At 48.6% G+C, this 20,562-nt stretch overlaps 10 protein-coding genes across 10 annotated transcripts; 5 read left to right on the forward strand and 5 right to left on the reverse strand.

Annotated features, from left to right (window-relative positions):
- Nucleotides 1-314: 314 nt before the first annotated feature.
- UA08_02273 (hypothetical protein) lies at nucleotides 315-1,691 on the forward strand (the record flags this gene model as incomplete). Its single annotated transcript, XM_020264297.1, has 1 exon — nucleotides 315-1,691. The coding sequence occupies one exon, from the start codon at nucleotides 315-317 to the stop codon at nucleotides 1,689-1,691; it is 1,377 nt and encodes a 458-aa protein (XP_020122000.1).
- Nucleotides 1,692-1,903: 212 nt separating this feature from the next.
- UA08_02274 (hypothetical protein) lies at nucleotides 1,904-2,840 on the reverse strand (the record flags this gene model as incomplete). Its single annotated transcript, XM_020264298.1, has 2 exons — nucleotides 1,904-2,180; nucleotides 2,236-2,840. 2 exons carry the CDS (start codon nucleotides 2,838-2,840, stop codon nucleotides 1,904-1,906), a joined length of 882 nt encoding a protein of 293 aa, XP_020122001.1.
- Nucleotides 2,841-3,348: 508 nt separating this feature from the next.
- UA08_02275 (hypothetical protein) lies at nucleotides 3,349-5,139 on the forward strand (the record flags this gene model as incomplete). The annotated part of the gene is made up of 3 exons (XM_020264299.1): nucleotides 3,349-3,951; nucleotides 4,006-4,270; nucleotides 4,364-5,139. 3 exons carry the CDS (start codon nucleotides 3,349-3,351, stop codon nucleotides 5,137-5,139), a joined length of 1,644 nt encoding a protein of 547 aa, XP_020121994.1.
- A 629-nt stretch (nucleotides 5,140-5,768) lies between these two features.
- On the forward strand, nucleotides 5,769-6,621 carry UA08_02276 (hypothetical protein; the record flags this gene model as incomplete). The annotated part of the gene is made up of 2 exons (XM_020264300.1): nucleotides 5,769-6,415; nucleotides 6,489-6,621. The coding sequence occupies 2 exons, from the start codon at nucleotides 5,769-5,771 to the stop codon at nucleotides 6,619-6,621; spliced, it is 780 nt and encodes a 259-aa protein (XP_020121995.1).
- A 257-nt stretch (nucleotides 6,622-6,878) lies between these two features.
- UA08_02277 (hypothetical protein) lies at nucleotides 6,879-8,039 on the reverse strand (the record flags this gene model as incomplete). Its single annotated transcript, XM_020264301.1, has 1 exon — nucleotides 6,879-8,039. The coding sequence occupies one exon, from the start codon at nucleotides 8,037-8,039 to the stop codon at nucleotides 6,879-6,881; it is 1,161 nt and encodes a 386-aa protein (XP_020121996.1).
- A 1,274-nt stretch (nucleotides 8,040-9,313) lies between these two features.
- UA08_02278 (hypothetical protein) lies at nucleotides 9,314-10,951 on the forward strand (the record flags this gene model as incomplete). The annotated part of the gene is made up of 4 exons (XM_020264302.1): nucleotides 9,314-9,526; nucleotides 9,591-9,877; nucleotides 9,935-10,776; nucleotides 10,830-10,951. The coding sequence occupies 4 exons, from the start codon at nucleotides 9,314-9,316 to the stop codon at nucleotides 10,949-10,951; spliced, it is 1,464 nt and encodes a 487-aa protein (XP_020121997.1).
- A 1,186-nt stretch (nucleotides 10,952-12,137) lies between these two features.
- UA08_02279 (hypothetical protein) lies at nucleotides 12,138-12,665 on the reverse strand (the record flags this gene model as incomplete). Its single annotated transcript, XM_020264303.1, has 2 exons — nucleotides 12,138-12,432; nucleotides 12,511-12,665. 2 exons carry the CDS (start codon nucleotides 12,663-12,665, stop codon nucleotides 12,138-12,140), a joined length of 450 nt encoding a protein of 149 aa, XP_020122002.1.
- A 792-nt stretch (nucleotides 12,666-13,457) lies between these two features.
- On the forward strand, nucleotides 13,458-15,421 carry UA08_02280 (Tyrosine-protein phosphatase cdcA; the record flags this gene model as incomplete). Its single annotated transcript, XM_020264305.1, has 3 exons — nucleotides 13,458-13,509; nucleotides 13,560-14,130; nucleotides 14,188-15,421. The coding sequence occupies 3 exons, from the start codon at nucleotides 13,458-13,460 to the stop codon at nucleotides 15,419-15,421; spliced, it is 1,857 nt and encodes a 618-aa protein (XP_020122003.1).
- Nucleotides 15,422-16,099: 678 nt separating this feature from the next.
- Nucleotides 16,100-16,786, reverse strand: UA08_02281 (hypothetical protein; the record flags this gene model as incomplete). Its single annotated transcript, XM_020264306.1, has 2 exons — nucleotides 16,100-16,132; nucleotides 16,187-16,786. The coding sequence occupies 2 exons, from the start codon at nucleotides 16,784-16,786 to the stop codon at nucleotides 16,100-16,102; spliced, it is 633 nt and encodes a 210-aa protein (XP_020122450.1).
- A 1,595-nt stretch (nucleotides 16,787-18,381) lies between these two features.
- On the reverse strand, nucleotides 18,382-20,405 carry UA08_02282 (hypothetical protein; the record flags this gene model as incomplete). Its single annotated transcript, XM_020264307.1, has 2 exons — nucleotides 18,382-19,715; nucleotides 19,934-20,405. 2 exons carry the CDS (start codon nucleotides 20,403-20,405, stop codon nucleotides 18,382-18,384), a joined length of 1,806 nt encoding a protein of 601 aa, XP_020122449.1.
- Nucleotides 20,406-20,562: the final 157 nt, after the last annotated feature.

The following is a 20,562-nucleotide window of genomic DNA, read 5'->3' on the forward strand; positions in this document are numbered from 1 at the left end:
GACCTCAGGTTCGCGGAAGCATATCTGTCGTTCATATCACACGTCAGCTTCAGACTCCTTCCCCCTCTTATTTAGTGCTGCCTTCTGCCGATGATAGTTGGTTGAAGATAAGAATAGTCGGTTCCCCCGGAGCGTCGGAGTGGATCCGGAGTCCGAAGTTATACATGCTGTACAGAACTACGCTATACTATCTCCAACTCGCCAGACGACAACCTTAATCAAATACCGACTGTCCCTTATATTGTGCTCATGATGCTCAGAAATGCCCTCCAACCTCACATGAACACGGCAGTTGAACAGACCCAGTACCGGCAATGGATCCCGCTCGTTGCTTACCAGTTGAAAATCCGACGGTGCCATTTTGGCATAGAGACATTCATGAGCTGCATGATTACCGGACAACAGAAGACCTTCCGGCCTCCAGCGATGTGGTCATAATAGGCGCTGGCTACGCCGGAATCAGCACAGCTTACCATTTAGTCAAAGAAGAGGCCGGTGACAGCAAGACCAAGCTATCGGTCACCATCTTGGAGGCACGAGGCGTCTGCTCAGGCGCAACAGGACGCAATGGCGGCCACCTGCGACCCGACATGTACAGCCCCATGCCCAAATTCATCGATCGAGCTGGCATCGAACGCGCTGTCGAGGTGTCAGAATTCGAAGTCGCACACATTAAAGCCATAAAATCCTTGGTCGAAAGAGAAAAGATCGACTGCGACTTCACCCTTACCAGGTCCATTGATGTATGGTGTAACGAAGAAGATGCCCTCAAGGCCAAGGAAAAATACGACATGCTGGTCTCCCACAATCTGGAGTACATTAAAGATGTATTCTTCGTGCTTGGCAAGGATGCAGAGGGCATCTCCGGGGTCAAGGGAACTAGAGCTTGCGCCTCTTTCACTGCAGCTACTCTCTGGCCGTACAAGCTGATCCTGCACCTCACCAAGTCGATTCTTGAGACTGGTATGGTCAACCTACAGACTCATACGCCAGTGAAGGCGGTCACACGGCAGACCTCTGGCGGGTTTATCATTTCCACTGCACGTGGCGCAACCTTTGCTCGAAAAGTGGTTTACGCAAACAACGCTTACGTCTCGGGGCTTCTTCCACAATACAGCCAAGCCATTGTCCCCTGCAAGGGGTTTTGCACTCATATTTCGGTCCAAGGGGGAACAAGACCACCGTTACTGAACAACTCTTACATCGTGCGTGACACGGACGGGGTAGTGTCTTATCTCATCCCTCGTGCTGACGGTAGCATTGTTGTTGGAGGAGCGAACCTGAAATATCGCCCCTTTTTAAAGCAGTGGTACAATAACGTGGACGATTCTATACTCATTGACGAAGTTAAAGATTATTATGATGGTTATATGCAGAGGACTTTCCATGGCTGGGAAGACAGTGGCGCCAAAGTAGATAAATCCTGGACTGGGGTCATGGGGTACAGCTGGGATTCTCTCCCTCATGTTGGTGCTCTACCAGGGGAGGATGATCAGTATGTCCTTGCAGGCTTTAATGGGCATGGGATGCCTGTGGTGTTTCTGTCGGCATTGGGTGTTGCAAAGATGGTTAGAGATGGTGTTGCGTTTGAAGATATCGGCGTTCCGAGACTGTTCCAAACGACGCGGGAGAGACTCGAGAAGGTCAAGAACGGCCCTGCAGGAGGGGATATAATCGTCAAGGATGCATGATTGTTTTTATGCTTAGTGCTGCAGGGATAGCCCACAATGTATAGAATCTAAGATACCAAGAAGCACTTCCAATAACATTCCTTCTGGCTAGGTATTGATGAAGGTTCTGTCGAAGATGCCTACGGTCTATGCCTTCTATACAAACGAATTAAAGATCTAGTACATCCATGGACGTAGATAAGTGTTTTTCGATTGGTAAGTATCTACTGCTTCTAATCCACATCTGTGCTCAAGCTGAGCTTCTCGTACTTGATGAAATTCTGTCGCTCTGCCTCCAGCCTCGCCAGGATGGCCGGGTACGCATCTGAGCCGAGCAAGATCCTCAAGGGCGGGTTTTCCATGACGGCCAGTTCGTAAAAGACCTTTGCGGCCTTCTTTGGATCACCAGGCTGGGTTCCATTCCGGGCCATCATCATGGCTTTGGCATCGAGATGATCGTAGTCCGGATAACGGTCGGCAAATGTCATTGAACGACCAGCCCACTCGGTCCTGCAATTCGCCAGAAATGAGACATTATACACAGCATCTCTCAGTGCGAACTTACCGGAAACCACCGGGCTCAATGCAGGTAAATTTAATGCCCCATTCCGGCTTGACCTCCTTGGAAAGTGACTCTGTGAAACCTTCAACTGCCCATTTGCTTGCGGCATACATGCTGAAGCACGCGGCTCCCCGTTGGCCACCGACGCTCGTCACTTGTTGAATGACACCGCCGCTAGGCTTCTGCTTTCTCATGGCGGCAATGGCTTCCCTTGAGACGTTGATGACACCGAAGAAGTTGACTTCCATCTGCGTCCGGATTTGCTCGTCGGTGTATTCTTCGAAGCATCCCGTGAGGCCGTAGCCGGCATTGTTCACGACCACATCGATGCGTCCAAAGCGCTCCACAGCCTTGGCGAATGCTGCTTTGATGCTTTTTGGTTCTGTTACGTCGAGTTCCAAGGCTAGGTAGCTGTCCTCTGAGGTCTTGTCGAAGTGGAGAGCCGCCGGTCTGCGCGCGGTCGCCACGGCAATGTCGCCTCGGTTTAGTATCTCTTGGACCAGGTCATGGCCAAAACCGGTCGAGGTGCCGGTAACCAGGAAGACTCTGGGCATGATATGGTGATGAGTCTTGATGAAGGCGGCTTGAGGAGGTTGTGCAATAGCCATGATGGCTTCGCGGGCAGAGACTTTATGTGTCACTGTGTGCACCTACATTTGTTAGAGCCGATTCATATGCTCCTCGACAATTTACATCGCACGCTCCCCGAATTGGTCGAATTGCCCCTTATCTAACGGAGTGGACTCCTGGTCATCCCGCTTCGGACTCCATTTTCCCTGTTTTGGAACTGCTTATCTTGCCCCTTCAAGATAGTCAGTCATGTCGAATATCGGCGTCTATGTGACCTTTTCCTTCAGCGATACTCGACCCTCATTCTCGACCGGTGATGAACGCTACCTACCACATGGCTTATCTGCATGGCTATAATCTAGGCATAGATACCTAATCACCTGGCAAGGTCCGGGCGCTTTACAGCAAGCACTCTTAACAAAGTAGGGGACCTATAAGCCGAAGAAATCGCCTTGTGAGGTTTGCCATAACTCTAGAATACAGTATCTGTCTGGAAAGCTCTATCTTTGAACTTTGTTTTCTACGGATCACTTTACGATTTCCACAATGGATACGCACGTCGACGCAATCCACATATCGACCAAAGACGAGAAATCTACTTCTCCCGACGTGGAGGCGCCTCTACAAATGGCTGAGCAGAGCAATGGTGAGTTCGAAGAAGTTAAGGCGTTAAGGCAGGGCCTTCATCAGAGACACATCCAAATGATCGCCCTGGCTGGCACCATTGGAACGGGTCTCTTCCTCAGCTCAGGCCGAGAAATTGCTCGCTCTGGCCCGTTAGGGGCGTTCCTAGGGTATCTTGTCATGGGCAGTGTGGCTGGTACCGTCACGCTCGCAGTAGGTGAAATGGGAACACTTGTTCCTCTGAACGGGGGCATCGTGCGCTATGCTGAATTCTTTGTTGATCCAGCATTGGCATTTGCCAATGGCTATAACCTGGTTTACTCCTACCTCGTGTCCATTCCCGCTGAGATCGTAGCCGCATCTGTGCTGGTGCAGTTCTGGTCGGACTTGAACAGTGCCATCTGGATCACCATCTTCGGCTTGATCATGTTGTGCACTGCTCTGGTCTTTGTTCGTGTGTATGGAGAGCTCGAGTTCTTTTTCTCCACGCTGAAGATCTTGCTGATCATTGGAGCCAACATCATGGTAAGTGATAGCCCAATCTAGAGGAATCGCTCGACCTAAGAAGTTTTGTATCAGGCTCTCGTCATTACTTGTGGTGGCGGTCCCAATCATGAATCCATCGGGTTTAGATATTGGCGCGATCCCGGTCCGTTGGTTCAGTACCTTGGGATCAGCGGCTCCCTTGGCCGTTTCTTGGGTGTCTGGACATCCTTGAATAACGCTCTTTACGCCTTTTCAGGCATTGAAACAATCACAGTTGCAGCTGGAGAGACCAAGTCTCCGAGGCGAGCTATTCCCCAGGCCACCAAGCGCATTTTCATTCGAATCTCTGTATTCTACAGTATGTTGCTTCACACAAACACGCACACACGCAAAAAGCTGAACAAAGAAAATGAAGTTATGTTTGTTCGCGGATCTGACTTCTTTCATCTAGTCATATCAATCTTCATGATTGGCCTCGTCGTACCGTCTAATGACCCCAGTCTCGATCATTCCAGTGGCACGGCATCCACATCACCGTTTGTTATTGCAGCCACTCGAGCAGGGATCAAGGTTGTCCCGTCAATCATCAATGCCGTCGTCATCAGCTCTGCCTGGTCTTCGGGAAACTCAAACTTACTCGGAGGATCGAGGGTATTAGTTGGACTGGCTGTGCACGGCCGAGCTCCCAAGTTCTTCACTCGGCTCAACAGATTCTCAGTACCCTGGGTGGCAATTTCTCTGTACGGCTTGTTTATGTGCCTAGGATACATGACGCTATCTTCAACCGCAAGCACGGTGTTTGACTGGCTGCAAGACCTTGTCTCCATCACCACCCTAACCAACTGGTTGACCATCCTGGTCACATACCTCCGTTTCTTCTATGGCTGCAAAAAGCAAGGCATTTCTCGAAAGTCTCTACCGTGGGCAACCCCATTCCAGCCGTATATCACGTGGGCTGCGCTGGTCGTGCTCACCGTCTTTCTTATCACTGGCGGCTACTCAACCTTTATCAGGGGCCACTGGGACAACGAGACGTTCGTCTCCTCTTATATTAACATCCCTCTTTTCCTAATCCTGTATTTTGGATATAAGTATATTTGCAAAACAAAAATTGTGGCCTTGGACGATATTCCTATCCAGCCGTTCATTGACATTGCTAATCGCAACGTCGAGCCTCCACAAAAGCCTAAGAAAGGCCTGCACAAGCTCAACATTTTGTGGGGCTGAATGATCACAGAAAAGCAAAGCTTTTTATTATTCACCGTACAGCCTTTTGATGCAGGTTCCAAGATGTTGTTTCTGTGGTAGTGTGGTGATAAACAGGCTACAACAGTGTTCTAGGGCAAGAAATGTGTTTGTTTATCTTTACTTAGTTCAATAAGTTCGTTGTAAAGCACATAATAACAGTCGTCAGACTTCTTCTGTTAGAAGCAAGAATCTAGATGCGCCATGTATGTCGTCGCCATTGGCATCGGGAGTGTAGATGAGAAATCCAACCAACATCCGCACTGATCCTAGAATTCGAGATACCAGCACAATTGATCCAACTTCGAAAGTTGCAATGGAGCGCAAGACATGAACACATGTTATTGCCTAATTGGCCAAAAAGATTCAAAATAGTCCGCGCTGTCGGAGTCCCTCCGGAGTCCCTTCGGAGTGGAGATGATAGATAAGGCGTTGGCTCCGGACGTTTGATTTACGGGGGTCTATAGACTAGAGAAGTATTCTATTTCTATTTTTCACACACAGAGGATTTAAGACTTGTTGTTGAGCATCCAGTGACTAATATACGGCATTCCTCCTGCTTTTCATCTACAATTCCCAACAATCGCTCCATATAGTTCGTTGCGCGCAACATGGCCTCCCCCAAGAAGCACGTTGTCTTCGACGTCGTCGGCACCTGTGTGTCATTTGACGCCTTTTTTGATAGCATCGAACAGGCTATTGGGCCGAGACTCCTGGCGCAAAATGTGACGGCCAAACTTTTTGGGTTCGCGTGGATGCAAGCTGCTGAGCTCGAACACACGATGCTCCGCATGTCCAAGCGAGAGAAGCCGTACGCAGAAGTGTTCAAGGCGCTTTTCTACCGCATCCTGTTTATGGCTGGAATTGACGACCCGAGGTCCTTCGCAACCGACGAGGAAAGAGATATGTGTCACGCCGGCTATTCCAAGCTGGAATTGCGCCCAGGTTGCCGAGAGATGATGGAGAAGCTAAGAGAAAACGGATTTACTGTCTGGTGTTTGACCACGGGCGATGCGCAAAGGGTTGGCGGCTACTTCAAGCGCGCCGGTTTTGACATGCCTGCTGAAAACCTGGTCTCATGTCATGATTTCTTAAAGCCTGGGTCGTCAATCTCGGAATCCGCAGATACCTCTTCTATAGAGTTTATAAAACCTTCCATGGGCTCGTATCAGCCCATGCTAGACAAATTCGCTCCCGCAGATCAAAAGTGGTTCGCCGCTGCACATATGTGGGATGTCAGCGCTGCTGTCAAGGCCGGGTAAGTTGCATTCTTGTTACGGAGGGAGAGCATTAGAATATTTGAAGGTTAACTTTATACGTGTCGTAAAAAGCTTCCGCGGCGCCTATTGTTCGATCTATGAGAAAGAGTCTTGCATTGAGATATTCGACACCAAGATGGATGTCATGGCCGACAGTCTGTCCGAAATGACGGACAAGATCATTGCTGCAGCCTCGGAGGTTTAGATGATAATGTACAATTGTGAGATTAGATAACAAGACTAAGATAGAAATGACAATAGCAACTACTTAGAAGAAGTTTAGAAATGTTTCTAATATCCTCCAAAGCATCCAATAGCCGTGGTTACGATTCTCTGTCTATATGCGCAAGTACTTTGAAATGTAACCGTCGAGCATCAGATTCCGATGCTACTATGAAAGAATCAGCTTAATTATAGGTAGAGACACCTTGACAAGGCAAAATCATATTTGTTCTTTCCCCTTTATCTATATACAGACTGTGCCTCTTGAATCACCCCATTTCGCTTCTCCTTGACTGACAACACGCGATCAAAAACCTTCTCTAACCTAGCCATAGCCTCGTCGACAATTTGATAGTGGACGACAATCCTTCCACCCATCAATTTTACCCCTTCCTCCTTACCCGCGCGGATAAACTCGTCCACTGTGATGCCGCTATATGGCAGATCCAACAGGACCATGTTGGTTTCGACGGGTCGACTGACTGTTCCGCCACGACTGAGCCACATACCCTCGATGATCTTGGCCTTCTTGTGCGTCTCTCGCAATTGACCACCTTCACCACTGGGGCCTTTGCCGAAATTCTCCTCGACCGCTACGCGGGCCGCGGCGCAAATGATCCCGGCTTGTCGAATACCTCCACCAATGCTTTTTCTGACCCATCTACAGTGCTCTAGTATTCTTTTTGGACCGACGATGATGCTTCCGATGGGAGCGGCCAGGCCCTTGGAGAAACACATTTGGGCGGTATCGAAACACTCTAGAAAGTCGGTCAAGGAGCCAGCTCCAGCAGCTACCGCCTCCCAAAGCCTTGCACCGTCTAGGTGCATCTTGATGCCGTTGGAGCGAGCAAACACAGATATCCGACGAATTTCCTCCAGGGGAGTGATGACACCGGCCAGAGTGTTCTCTAGCGAGATGACACGGGTTGGAGAGACATGGATATTGTTGCTGATGACCGCGGTTTGCTTGATATCCTCGAGCGTCAGGTACTGTCCGTTAGCCGGGATACACGGCTGCATGTGCGCCTGGGATAGAGATGAGCAGCCGCCTGCCTCCGATTGAAGAATGTGAGATCGATGATGGCAGAGAATGGCGTGTGGCGGTTGCGTCAAGAGCGAGCGGAGGGCGATCTGGTTTCCCATCGTGCCCGACATGACCAGGAGACTGTCCTCCTTGCCCGTCAGCTGAGCCATGTACTTCTCAAATTCCGTCGTGGTCGGGTCCTCCTGGTACACATCGTCCATCAGCGTCGTCTGGGCAATTGCTTGCAGCATGGACAAGGTTGGAGTTGTGATGGTGTCTGTTCGGAAGTCGTAGGTTGCAGGCCCAGGACCGCACCAGGTGCTCGCGACTTTGATTTGCTCGGCCATTTGGCCATTTTCCTCTTTGGCGAGGGACATTTCCACGCTACCTATGACGAAAGAACAATGAATTGTGTTGCCGTTGACTTTAGGGTTTCTGCTTCGAGTTGAGTATCAGGAAGCCGAGGAGAGAAGCCCGGAGACGCAGTGAAGCATAATTATACGTCTTGCCCTGCCAGAATAGATAGATTTGTCTTCGTACCTCTGCTTTATGATTTGCTCCATTCCGTCTGCTTATCTATGTTCATCCGGGACAAGTTTCGGGGTGGATACTCCGTACTGAGCATAGTACTCCACTCCGTCGTACTAAAACGTAGCCTTTGTAAAGACAAACAAGATTAGCCTAATAGGGTAGAGCGTGTATGGAGTTGTGACAATTAGAGCGTAAGAAGTGATAGCGATGCTAATTCCAAACATTTCAGGTATTCCGAGAGTTCAGACTATGTCTAGGGGTCATTCCGAAGCAGCTTGCTAGACAGCGAGTCGGCAGCTCAAAGCAGTGCTAAACTCGCCGTTAATTTGACAAATATATATTCTGCGAACATGATAGAAACAGCATGCGTTGTGCTTATATGTCGGCCCGGTGGCACTACTGGAGGGCCTCTGGGAGTAGTCTTATTGAGTACCCCTAGGGCTCAATTTAGTGAAGATCTAGAACGAGCATCAAACTAGTCCAAAATGGGCTTCCTCTTCGGATCAGATCCACTTTGCGGCAGCAACGTGTGGCCGAGCGGGAAGCCTAGCCTGATAGGGCAAGCATAGCGGAGCCATGACGATGATCATCCCAAGATTTCGATCAGATTACTGCATACGGAGTATGGAGTATACGAGATCCACCACAGCTGTCCAGACTTCTGCTCAATGAGGATCCTTTTTTACAATCTCCATAGAAGAAAGTGTATCCTGAGTCGTGCCCTATGAAAGTTCTATATGAGCTTACTGCTGGATTGACAGGAGAGTATGGGTCTTCCATGTGGAAAGAGCATCGACAGGATGAGTTCTTAATCAGGAATGCTTTACAGTCTCGAAAGTGCTAGTCAGAACCACCAAGGCACCTTCATTGGTTATAACAAGGCTTTTTTTGCTAACAGGTGTCAGCCCTGAGCCCCAACCTTCCTTGAGGGAGGCATATCCACACCGCCAAAGAGGTTGTAGTTTGATGTATTTACGGCCGTAAACGTATTCAAAAAGGTGAGAACATTGCCTCAGTTTGAGGCGAAGTATCTAGAGTATTCATATAAGGCTAAGCATCCCAGAAGTGCATCTACTTTCAAAAGATCATAACTTCATCGACGTTCTTTCTTGAGTACATCATGAAAGCTACTATGTTACTCAGCCCTATTGCTTTAGGCCTCTTGTCCTATAAGTACTTGATACACCATGGAGTCCCGTCTTCCTTATTTTATAAGTCAGACACTAATGATCCAGGTCCAGCGACAATTGCCAGTCCAGCGGCAAACGGCGTGTCGAGAGCTGTGGTTGTCAACCCTCGCGCGCTGCCAGACGCCCCCAATGGCTATGCTCCAGTAAATATTACCTGCCCATTCAACCGGCCTAGTATCAGGAACGCGTCGACACTATCTCCTCAAGGCCTTTGATAACCGCACGGATGGTGCAACTGGTAAAGGCCAGATGGGTGGTCTGCAGTCGGCCACTTATGTTGCCGCCCTCAGCGGAGGTTCCTGGGCGCTGGGCTCGATCTTTGTTAACAACTTTACGTCGGTTGCTGAGTTGCAAGCTAACTTCTGGAACTTTTCCTCCGAGTCCATTTTCGTAGGCCCAGGTACTATGGATCCTGTACAGTACTGGGGTGACATCACAGCCCAAGTCAAAATGAAAAGGGCCGCTGGTTTTGTGACTAGTAGCCCAGATTTTTGGTAATCCCTCAACGCCTTTCCTTGCCGGGTATGAAGTTTCTTATCTAATCTTTACAGGGGTCGCATGCAAGGCTACTATTTTTTCAATGCTAGTGACGGTGGAGTTGACCTCACTTGGTCCTCTATCGCAAAGACTCAGGCCTTCCAAGAGGGTGTTATGCCCTTGCCTCTGGTGGTTGTTGATGGCCAGTATTTCAACCAGTCTGATGAATTGCCAACCCCTAAACAGCCCGTATATGAGATTTCTCCTTGGGAGTTCGGGACTTTTGATGAATCAATCTATGGATTCGCGCCACTGGAGTACCTGGGCTCTCGGTTTGTGAATGGCGTGGTACCAGAGAATGAGACCTGCGTGCGTGGCTTCGATAACGCTGGTTTCATCACTGGCACGTCGAGTGACATATACAATGAGAATGGCAGGGACATCGCGGTTACCTTGAATGATAGCATATCTTTGCTCTCGAGTAATACTTCTGAAGGCTCGGCCATGGTAGAATTGCTTTCTAATGATATACAACAATACCTCAGCGCCGTCAGCTCGAATAGCTCGAGGACGAATGGTCCTGCAGCCTACGATCCCAACCCTTTCTACCAGTACAACCAGGACTCATCACCATTTGCACATGACACGAGACTAACTGTAGTTGATGGTGGCGAGGACGAACAAAACATACCGCTCAACCCGCTCATTCAGAGGAAGCGCAACGTCGATATTATCTTTGCTGTTGATTCCAGCGCCAACGCCCATGTCATTTGGCCCAACGGCACCGCAATGATTGCCACTTATGAGCGTACTCTTGCCGGATATGCCAACGATACATCCTTTCCATCAATTCCGGACGCAAACACCTTTGTCAACCTAGGCCTGAACAACCACCCGACCTTCTTCGGCTGCAACAGTTCAAACATGACACGCCCGCACCCTTGATCGTATATTTGCCCAACCATCCAGTCACCTACATATCGAACGTTTCCGAGTATGTCACCAGTTACAACACCACAGCGCGCGACGACATGATCTTGAATGGCTATAACATTGTCACCCAGGCCAATGGCACCCTAGATTCCAACTAGACCACCTGCGTAGGCTGTGCCATTCTCAGCCGCTCATTTGACAGAACCAACACTACTGTTCCAGAGGCTTGCAGTCAGTGTTTCCAGAATTACTGCTGGAACGGAACAATTGATAATCAGACCCCATCGATCTATGCACCGACAGAGGCCGTACCTTCTTCGGCATCTGGATCGCCCCCAACATCTACATCTGCGTCTAGCATGGGTTCCTTGCTTGCTCCGGCTTCGTGGTCGGCTGTAGCAATGGTTGGCATCGTCCTCTTCGCGTATATCTAAGCGAGTAGCGCAAGATTTTGTCTGAGTTTTGAGGCTGAACGGAATTTCATTGTGCACTAAAATCTTGGATGCTGTAGTGCAATGCAATGCAATCAATTTAATTAGGTTATACCTTGCTGTGTCCGCCGGTGGTCTCCATGCTCAAGTGTATGCCTAAATATGCCGGCATCACGCGACTGACGGGTGTCGTATAAACCGTCATCCCACTCTGCCTTGCCAACACACAACGTTGGAAAAAATGGTAAAAAATATAAATAAAGCGCATCTCGCGCACGTCGCCGCACGGCATGTTCTATTTAAGAGAGCAATCGTGGTGCTATGCTGCGTAGTATGTTCGAAGACAACTATCGATGGAAGTTAGAAGTGAAAACAAAGCACTGCCAATCAAGATATGCCCTTGATCATCCGGAAGACGGTGCATGCTGATGGTGCCGGCTTCGACAATCATACAACTGCTATGCGCGATCTTGTTAAAGATGCCCCTGAAGTAGTTTATACATGTCAGAAGGTGTTCTCAAGTATATGTATAATCATGCAAACATTAGTCAATCGACGAGCACCTACGTAATTCCCATCATGTAAATCGCCATATGCTCGCCGTATAAGGCCGTTCATTGATTGGTAACCTTGTTATGTAGTATGGTATGTACATTATATCATTTCAACGGCGCGACACCGTTTTCATGGAGAGCCTACAGCTCGCTTGAAGCCGAACTGGCTCAGGAGGATGCATATACTATTCCCCAGGCCTTCAAGGTTCTTTTGTTCATCAGTCCATATACAGTCCTCTGTCCGATGAGAAACACAATCATCTTGCCGGCATATCCGAATAGTCAAGGTCGTTTTGTAGGAAGTTTGTTTCTAGGAACAAGCCTCGTCGATAGTTCCAACGCATGGGGAAAGACAAAGTTCACTTTCCCAATTCTTCCTTAAGAACGTCAACATCTAGTTCCTCCACGACTCCCAAAACAACGCCGACGGTGTCCAAAAAGCTATTCACAGATACCCGTAGCATGCGGTTCGTTGTCGCTCTGTAGGTGGTCTGGAGCACGGTCTTGCTTTCATCGTGAGCTCCGTCGTCTGCTGAGTCGGGCGATACGAGCGCAAAACTGCGATGGACAAAAGGAGACCGCTCCTTGTCGACTTGCAGGGCTCGAAGGGCAGCGGAAGCGATGCGGTTGGTGGGGAGAGGGATGCCGATGACCCTGGGAAGAGAGAGGGAAAAATTGCCCGTTAGTACTGACAGGGGACTGGAACTGGAATCAGGGCGCGACCAAGCTTACATGGAATAGGGAAATTCCACCTCTAACGGAGTGCCTGACGCCATGTTGCGTTGCGTATTGGCGAGGAGGTGCCGTGGTCGATGGTTGAAGTTGGTGAATTCTCGACTTCCAAGCTTGGAAGGCTGGCGGTGCGGGGCAGGCGGGAGTGTCGTCATTCGCCAGAAATGTTTCCTCACTGGGTATTTCCTATTTAGTATTCACTACTATTAGTTAGGTAGTACGTATATATAGACAGATTGAACGTATTATGCCTACGTAGTGCTGAAGGCCTGAGGTATCATTGGGTTTCTCACATTCTTACCTCTATCCGGGATGTATATATATATATATATAGAAATGTCGATACCTATATATATCCTTCCACCTTACTACTTCCTAGATGGTGGCTTAACAGCAGGCTGTATCGCTCTGTCCTGGATCATCTGACACGTACTTAGTGATAGAACATGTTTACATGCCTCCAACAACCACGCATTCTGTGGCAAATGACTGCTCACAGGACGCGGTTGGCGGGCAGCCTGAGGCAGCCGCCGTTGCCCTGTCAACAGACACGCGCTAAGCCGCATCGGGGCCATCACAACACCGCAGCCAATCAGCGGCGGCGCAGCGGTGGGCGGCCGCTTCATATTATGATTTGATATTTATGAGACTTGCAATACTTAACAACCTCATCCTCAACAATTATTATCCTCGCTCATTCCCGCTCACTTCCTCTCCTCTCATCTCCTTCTCGCTTCTTCCCCCAGCAAGATTCATCTGTTGCATCGCCTACTCTCAAGTCATCTATCCTTATCCTCGATTGCACGTGAAGCCAAGCGGTACCTGCCCGGGTCATGCAAGTGCGGTAGTTTGCTTCTCGCTTACCTCCAAACCTATCTACCGGCTCGCCAAGTATAACCAAAGGACCAGAACGAGCTGTGCTTGAGATTTCCAGAGACGCTCTCATCATGCCGTCGCACGCTGCCACTGCTCACGGGCAGGTGATCGAGTACATTCAGGGTATGAAGCTGCTTGTTTCCGCTCTCTCTCTCTCTCTCTTTCCCTCCTAGAATATGCAGACACTCATCCTGCGACTTTCACAGACCGTCTTTATCTCGCCTCGTACTCCTCCGCGCCAGATCCCTATGGCCCCCCTCCGTTCCCTTCCCAACAGTCGTCATCGCCATCAAAGCGTTCCAAGGCTTCACAGAGTCCCGTGAGGGCACCGAAACGGAAGCTACCCGTGTACTTTACTGTGGACGATACTCTGCTGTACAACGCATTCCATGCCGATTTTGGCCCCCTCCATATCGGCCACCTATATAGATTTGCCGTGCATTTCCACGAGATCCTCGGCGATCCCGCCAATACCGACAGAGCTGTTGTTTTCTATAGCAAACCAGACGGCCGAAGTCGCGCGAATGCCGCGTGCTTGGTCGCATGCTACATGGTTTTGATTCAGTCATGGCCGCCACACCTGGCACTGGCCCCCATCGCTCAGGCGGATCCCCCATACATGCCTTTCCGAGATGCGGGATACAGCCAAGCGGACTTTATTCTCAACATTCAAGATGTTGTGTATGGCGTGTGGAAAGCCAAGGAAGAGGCTCTGTGTGCATTGAAAGACTTTAGTCTCGAGGAGTAAGCCTTGCTTTTCTCAAGACATGGATCCCGTTTGGCATACTGACAGTGTGACAGATACGAGAGGTACGAACGCGTAGATATGGGCGATTTCAACTGGGTAACACCACATTTTATTGCATTCGCTTCCCCCCAACATCAACCAGTGGCGCCAATTCCTGCCAACACCCCCGAATACGCAGCTTTGCCTTCAACTCTCTCGCAAGTCCAAGCGTCGAAACTGCCGGTCTCGTTTAAAAACGTGCTTTCACATTTCTCATCAAGAAACGTCGGACTGATAGTGCGGCTAAACTCGGAGCTTTACTGTCCGTCTTACTTCACCGCACTTGGGATCAACCATATTGATATGATTTTCGAGGACGGCACATGCCCTCCGTTGCCATTGGTTCGACGATTCATCAAGATGGCACATGACATGATCACAGTGCAGAAGAAGAACATCGCGGTTCATTGCAAGGCAGGATTAGGACGCACCGGTTGCCTGATTGGTGCCTATCTGATCTACCGACATGGATTTACTGCAAATGAGATTATCGCCTATATGAGATTCATGCGTCCTGGCATGGTCGTGGGACCCCAGCAGCACTGGTTGCATCTCAACCAAGGTGCTTTCCGTGAGTGGTGGTTTGAAGATACCATGCGAGAGCGCTTGGCGTTGGCGGCACCGGTTACCCCTGGTCGACAAGTCACCAAGCAACGATCGAGTAACGGACAGACAGTCACTCCCCCGAACGGCGGCAATTCACGGCGGGCGGCGCTCGGCGAGATTGATAACAATGAAGCTGCCAACTACCACAACGATGAAAATCTGCCTGCACCGACGCCCGGTCAGCCGCGCAAGTCCCATCGTAAGGACTCACGCCATCACCCGTATGCCCGCAACGTATCCGGAACGCTGGCAGTCAATAGTGAATCCGAGAAGGATCGGTCGTCCCCCAAGCGGACTCAGCGAGCAGGCACTGAGCAAAGCGAAAGTGAAGAAGAAATCCAGATGCGCATGCTTGCCAAACGGGCATCCCGATCACCGAGTGCTTCGCCCAAGGCACGATCGATCAGCTATTCTACCACGGTCACTACCAGTTATGAAGTTCACGAAGACCGGGAAAACTGGGTCGAGTCAGCGGTCGTGACGCAGAAAACGCCAACAAGCAGTAGGAGTCCTATTGCCGTGGGAAAAGTGCGCGCAAGCCCGCGCCGCGTCACAGATAGCAAAAGCGATGCTAAAGGTGTCCGTAAAATCAGTGGCCGAGTGGGTAGCATTGGGACTTCATCTCCGACTAGAGTGAAGTAAACAGCTGCACTGGTTGTTTGATTCACGAGCTATGAATATGGACCCTATATATGCCATTGCCGCTTTAATATGCATTCGGGGTATTGGCTCTTCTATTCTCTTTGCTAATCTATAGATATCTTGAGAGTCTTGAGAGAAGCACCAAAACACGAAATACTTGGTTTCTCTCTGTATTGTTCAGCAGGCGCACTTGCCTGGATTTATTCTTTTTTCCCGTCTTTTGGATTTGGCTTGCGCGCAAACGGTTTGATTATGGGATTGGGAAATCTGCGGCGTTGTGGAATGTTATTTTTCTTTGATTTCCCTTTTTCTTTTTTTGACTTTCATCATCGATGACTGGGTATTTCTTCTGAGAAATGGTCATCGTGTTGTTTCTTTCTTGTATTCTTTTTTTCTTCTTCTATCCTTTGCTGATGACCTATTTGATCTTTTCTTGTTGCATGGAGTCTGCCCTTCATCCTCATCATACCTGTACTGTATACAACTGGACGTTATGCACTGGCGATGATTAACGAATGTTTACACGTGAGGTCAAATTCAATGATATCATCTGAAATAAAAACACTTGTAGTATGGTTCATATGAAAATCAAGATGCACATCTTGACTGGCCATACTACGCCCGAATGGGTAGATAGATAGATACATGAAGCTGCATTTGAAATCATTGAATATAGCCTCAAGAGTCCTGAATCAGCGACACACAATTGCCCTACATTCTGAGCATTAGAACATGAAGAAAAGGAAAAATAAAAGATTAACTCACCATCAACTTGCAATCCCTCATCATCTCGCCCCCAGCAACACCACGACAAACACTCGACCTGAAATACCGCATAAATTCCAACACCGACTCATAAAATTCCTCCTGCCACGCTCCATCCTTCCCGCAATCCATCCCATTCTCACCCAAATGCTTTAACGCCGAGGTAACCTTGCGCATCGCTTTGTCGCGGCATTTCATCGTGTTCTTGTCCATATCCAGACACAAATCGCGCCGACCGCTGCACTCAAATATCTCGCGCAGGTATGTCTGATGCGCCAATTTTGCGCTGCACGTGGGCTTGTATTGGATCGAGATTAGTTCGGGAACTACGTATTCGGATATGTATCTGCTGTCGCTGGGCCATGTGCCCGGTTGGCAGCCCATGTCGCAGATTTGCTTCCATTCGAGAGAGATGGCGTCGAGAGAGGGTTGAAAGGGGTTGTCGTCCTCAAAGATGTTGTTGTCATTGCCGCTGATGGGTCCTTCTGTGTTGTTTATTGTCTTGGAAGAGGAAATTGTAGAAGTTGATGCTGTCGTGCTGGCATGAATAGCTGTCGTGTAGAAAGTAAGGGCCGCGAGAAGAACGGTGTAGAGCTTCATTTTTGACTATAATCAAAACCTCTCGGAAGTCAAGCTGTTGCAGACCGTAAACTTTTCTTCCCTCCTCTTCTTGAGAGAAAGAAAATAAAAGTATATGTGGCTTCATGCCTTCGCTGCCCTTGGTAAGGCGTGCCCTTCTTTTTTTTTTTGGAATGCGGGCTTCTCCAGGGAGTTTGACGTAGCCCTAAGAATTAATCTGCAATCAGTAGCCTACAGATTTGACAGGGTGTGATATCCGTGAAATTGCCCTTTTTGAGGTGCTTAGTACATAATAATATTGATTTTCTATGGTATCGTAATAAGGCAATACCAGCTCGGTCCTTGCGTTATGAGGTTCTTTAAGGGGGATGGAGTGGTGAACGCCTGGCAAGGGCGTGTACCTTGATAGAAAAGGCCTTCCGTAGTTTATTTTTGTTTTAATCAACGTAATTAGTACTGCCTGCGAATCAAGGAAAAACACTGTAAAAACTTCCTAACCCTAACCTTATGTGAAGAGTGGCGATTCATCCCATGCCACCATGACATCAGCCCTCAATCATTTCAAAACACGAGTATATGATGAAAATGAATTTAAACATGTAGTACTAATGTTCATCCTCAACATACTGCAAAAGATCTTCTGACTTGACCTTTCGTTGTTTTGTTGACAGAATCATGGCAAAATACAAGCCTGGCCAATGGGTCGAGTACAGTCCTATTGATAGTACGCACCTTGCCATAGATTTTGATGCGTCATCTTTTTGAGTGTACCCGAGACTAAACAAATGAACGCCATTCTAGATCCCTACAGACACACCGGAGTCATTTCGTCACTGGTCAAAGATGACGAGGGAAATGTTACGGGACAATATTTGGTATCTACCTTGATTGCTATGACCCCAATGTGATTTATGGACTGACTTTGAGGCGACTAGGTTAGGGAACAAGACTTCGAGGACCGTATTCATACCGTGAACGAGAGATTTATTTACAGGGTGCTAGAGAAATAGATATAGGGAAGGTGACACTAGTTACACAAGTATAGTTACTTTCCCGTACTCATGTCTCTAGTTCAAACTACTGTATTCTGAGTGTCTGGTCTGGACCCCTACGTGCTATATTATGGAGCTTTAGTGGAAGATAGAAAATTGATGTGACGAAGAAATGAAGTTTGAAATACGGCGTAGGATTGTTTCCCAACCTGATTAGATATAGCTCAGCTGGTGAAGGATACATTTTACTGGTTACCTTAGTATAGGTATGGTTTATTGAAATTCATCATCAGGCCCATGGGCTAAGACAAAAATTCAACCTATACGAGTTCACGATAATACAGTTGAATTTCCCGAGCCTTGAGTAAGGCTACTGTATAAAGCCATATCGACGCCTTGCAATGTCAAATCATCTACATCTGCCGATAGCCCGGGCACAAGGAGATAGCTTTCTTGCGCTGTGTTGGCATCGAGAGAAGATGTACCTCGGTCTGAATTCCCCGTCCCGGATATATTAAGCGAGTCTGGCAGGTTGAAACATGAAGGTGTGCGTTGCCAGTCGGAAGTCACTGGCTGGGTAATGCTGATTTCATAGCCAGCTGGGTTGGCTAATTCCTCTTCATCTCAATTGAGTGAAGAGACTAATGGGTCACGAAGAACAATAAAGTTGGTATCAATTACTGATGATACAGAATCCAAAGGCTGTTCATCAGAGAGTATGTGGTCCGAATTGGAAGTGTTAGGAAGTTTAGGACGACTTTCGACTTGAATTGTCCCGAAGTACGGGATTTGTATACAGAGCACACGGAAAGCTTCACTCGTATTTCCGAGACATTGAGAATCATGTCTAGAGGCCCCTGCAGAAGCGCATATATGGTAACAGTCACCCCTGAAGGAATTATTCTCAATAGCGAGGAGTGGACGAATGATGTTTGAGATCTTCTGTGCAACGACATCACGACTTTGCGCCATTTTTTCCATGATCTCGAGTGTCTGTTCGAGTAGTGCGCGATCGCTCACCCGTTGATGTTGGATTGATTGAAAGCCAGTGAATCGTTCGTTTTCTTCTGATTCGTGCTGGTGGCGAGCCTGAATATGCGCGAGACACAAAGTTGTGCTTGCAATAAAGGCAACGAAGTCGATACCACGGCAATACGCAGTAGCTAAACCGAAGTTACGAAAAGAAACGAATTGTGCAATGATTGTGCGACTAGCGTTCGCGGCAGTCATCTTAGTGTAATCGTAACTTGGGTGAAGAGACGATGGGAGCATCATGTACGGCAGATGTAACTGGACCAGAAGGTGATGATATGCGAATTGATTCATGAGGCGTATCGATTCCTCCAATGCCTTTGCATGGTTTCCGGAGCATGCAGTAAGATCAGGGGCCATCAACCACCACTGTGACGGCATAGAAGCTGCAGCTTCCTGCAGCATCTTGTCAATTTTGTACGTTGCTGCAAGGTCAGTCCGTTCAGTACCGTTGCGCTGGATAATGAGACCGGCAGCAACGGCCACCATACGTTCCAGGCGCTCCACAGCCATGCAGCAGTCTATTGCCTCTGGACTAGCAAAGACGTTTTCGAATGAACCTTGTGGAAGGCCTAGCATTAATGACAGATAACGATCTGACAGAACTAAGCGGAACCACATGCAATCAGGATCAATACGATTCCGTGTTTCGTTCTCGAGAATCACCGGCGAGCTGGTGCCTGTATGAAGCCTCATCATCTGTGCTATCACCATAGCCCTACGGTTTGCTAGCCAGGCGCGACGCAGATTCCCAGCATTGTTGAAGTACATGCTCTCGATCATAATGCACTCGATGCCCTCGAGTGAGTGGACAAGATCATCATCGCTTGTCACGAGCCTAGTAGCAGTATCGAAAACGCGAGACATCATAGCGCGGTAGTCCAAACTCTGACCAAGGAGGTCGCTGGCAGAGCATGAAGGAATACCTTGCAGAAAAGAGCTTAGCAGCAGTAGCCTTCGTGCTATGAGAGTTGGATGTGATCCTTTTGGAGGCAGCTGGAGCATGCTTCGCGGAGATGGAATTTCCCTGGAGAAAAAAAAAAAAAAAAAGAATATGGCTGGCACACTATGCCGTGAAATAATATTGAAATATCGATGGGGAGACTCAATATTAGATCGAGGTCATTCTGCCTAGGCCACACACATAGGAGGGCACTGGATATGTCATCAAAATTGCTGGTTAGTAGGCTATTTATGTCGGGAATACGACCAGGTATTGTCGAAGGAGGAGGCTCGTAATCGGTGTCACATGGACCGACGGCTTCTCCTGACTGTATGTTCTCATTTTGATCCGGTCGAACTTGGTGCAGCAAGCCCGGCGTATGGACACTACTTCGGTTGACCAATTCTTCAACCAGAGATTCCATACGGCTAAGCCTATCCACCTTTCTAGTGGCTTGGGCTGCCTCATCATGAAACTTTTGGCTGATGCATTTTGTGCGCCGACTCCGACATCCATCGCAAATTGTCTCTGTAGGCGTCGCAAAAGTGCATCGGATCTTGCGCCGCTTGCATTCCCAGCAACTTTGGGTACCTTTGCGAACCTTGCGCCGTTTGGGCACAGCCGACGCCTCTTCCGTTGCGGTAGAGTTGCTGCATGAGTATGCGTCTGGCATCACAGTGTCCGTGCTTTTTCTCCCGGCTTCCTGTTAGACCAAAGTGGAATTATCAGTAAATTTTATGGACAACAAAGAAGTATAGAAATGACTGAAGAGTTGGTTGTTACTTTCAGCCGTGGAGATATCTCCGCCGCGGCGGAGAGAATCGCAGGTG

This window comes from Talaromyces atroroseus (genome assembly GCF_001907595.1).
Source record: "Talaromyces atroroseus strain IBT 11181 chromosome Unknown scaffold_2, whole genome shotgun sequence".
Lineage (NCBI taxonomy): Eukaryota > Fungi > Ascomycota > Eurotiomycetes > Eurotiales > Trichocomaceae > Talaromyces > Talaromyces atroroseus.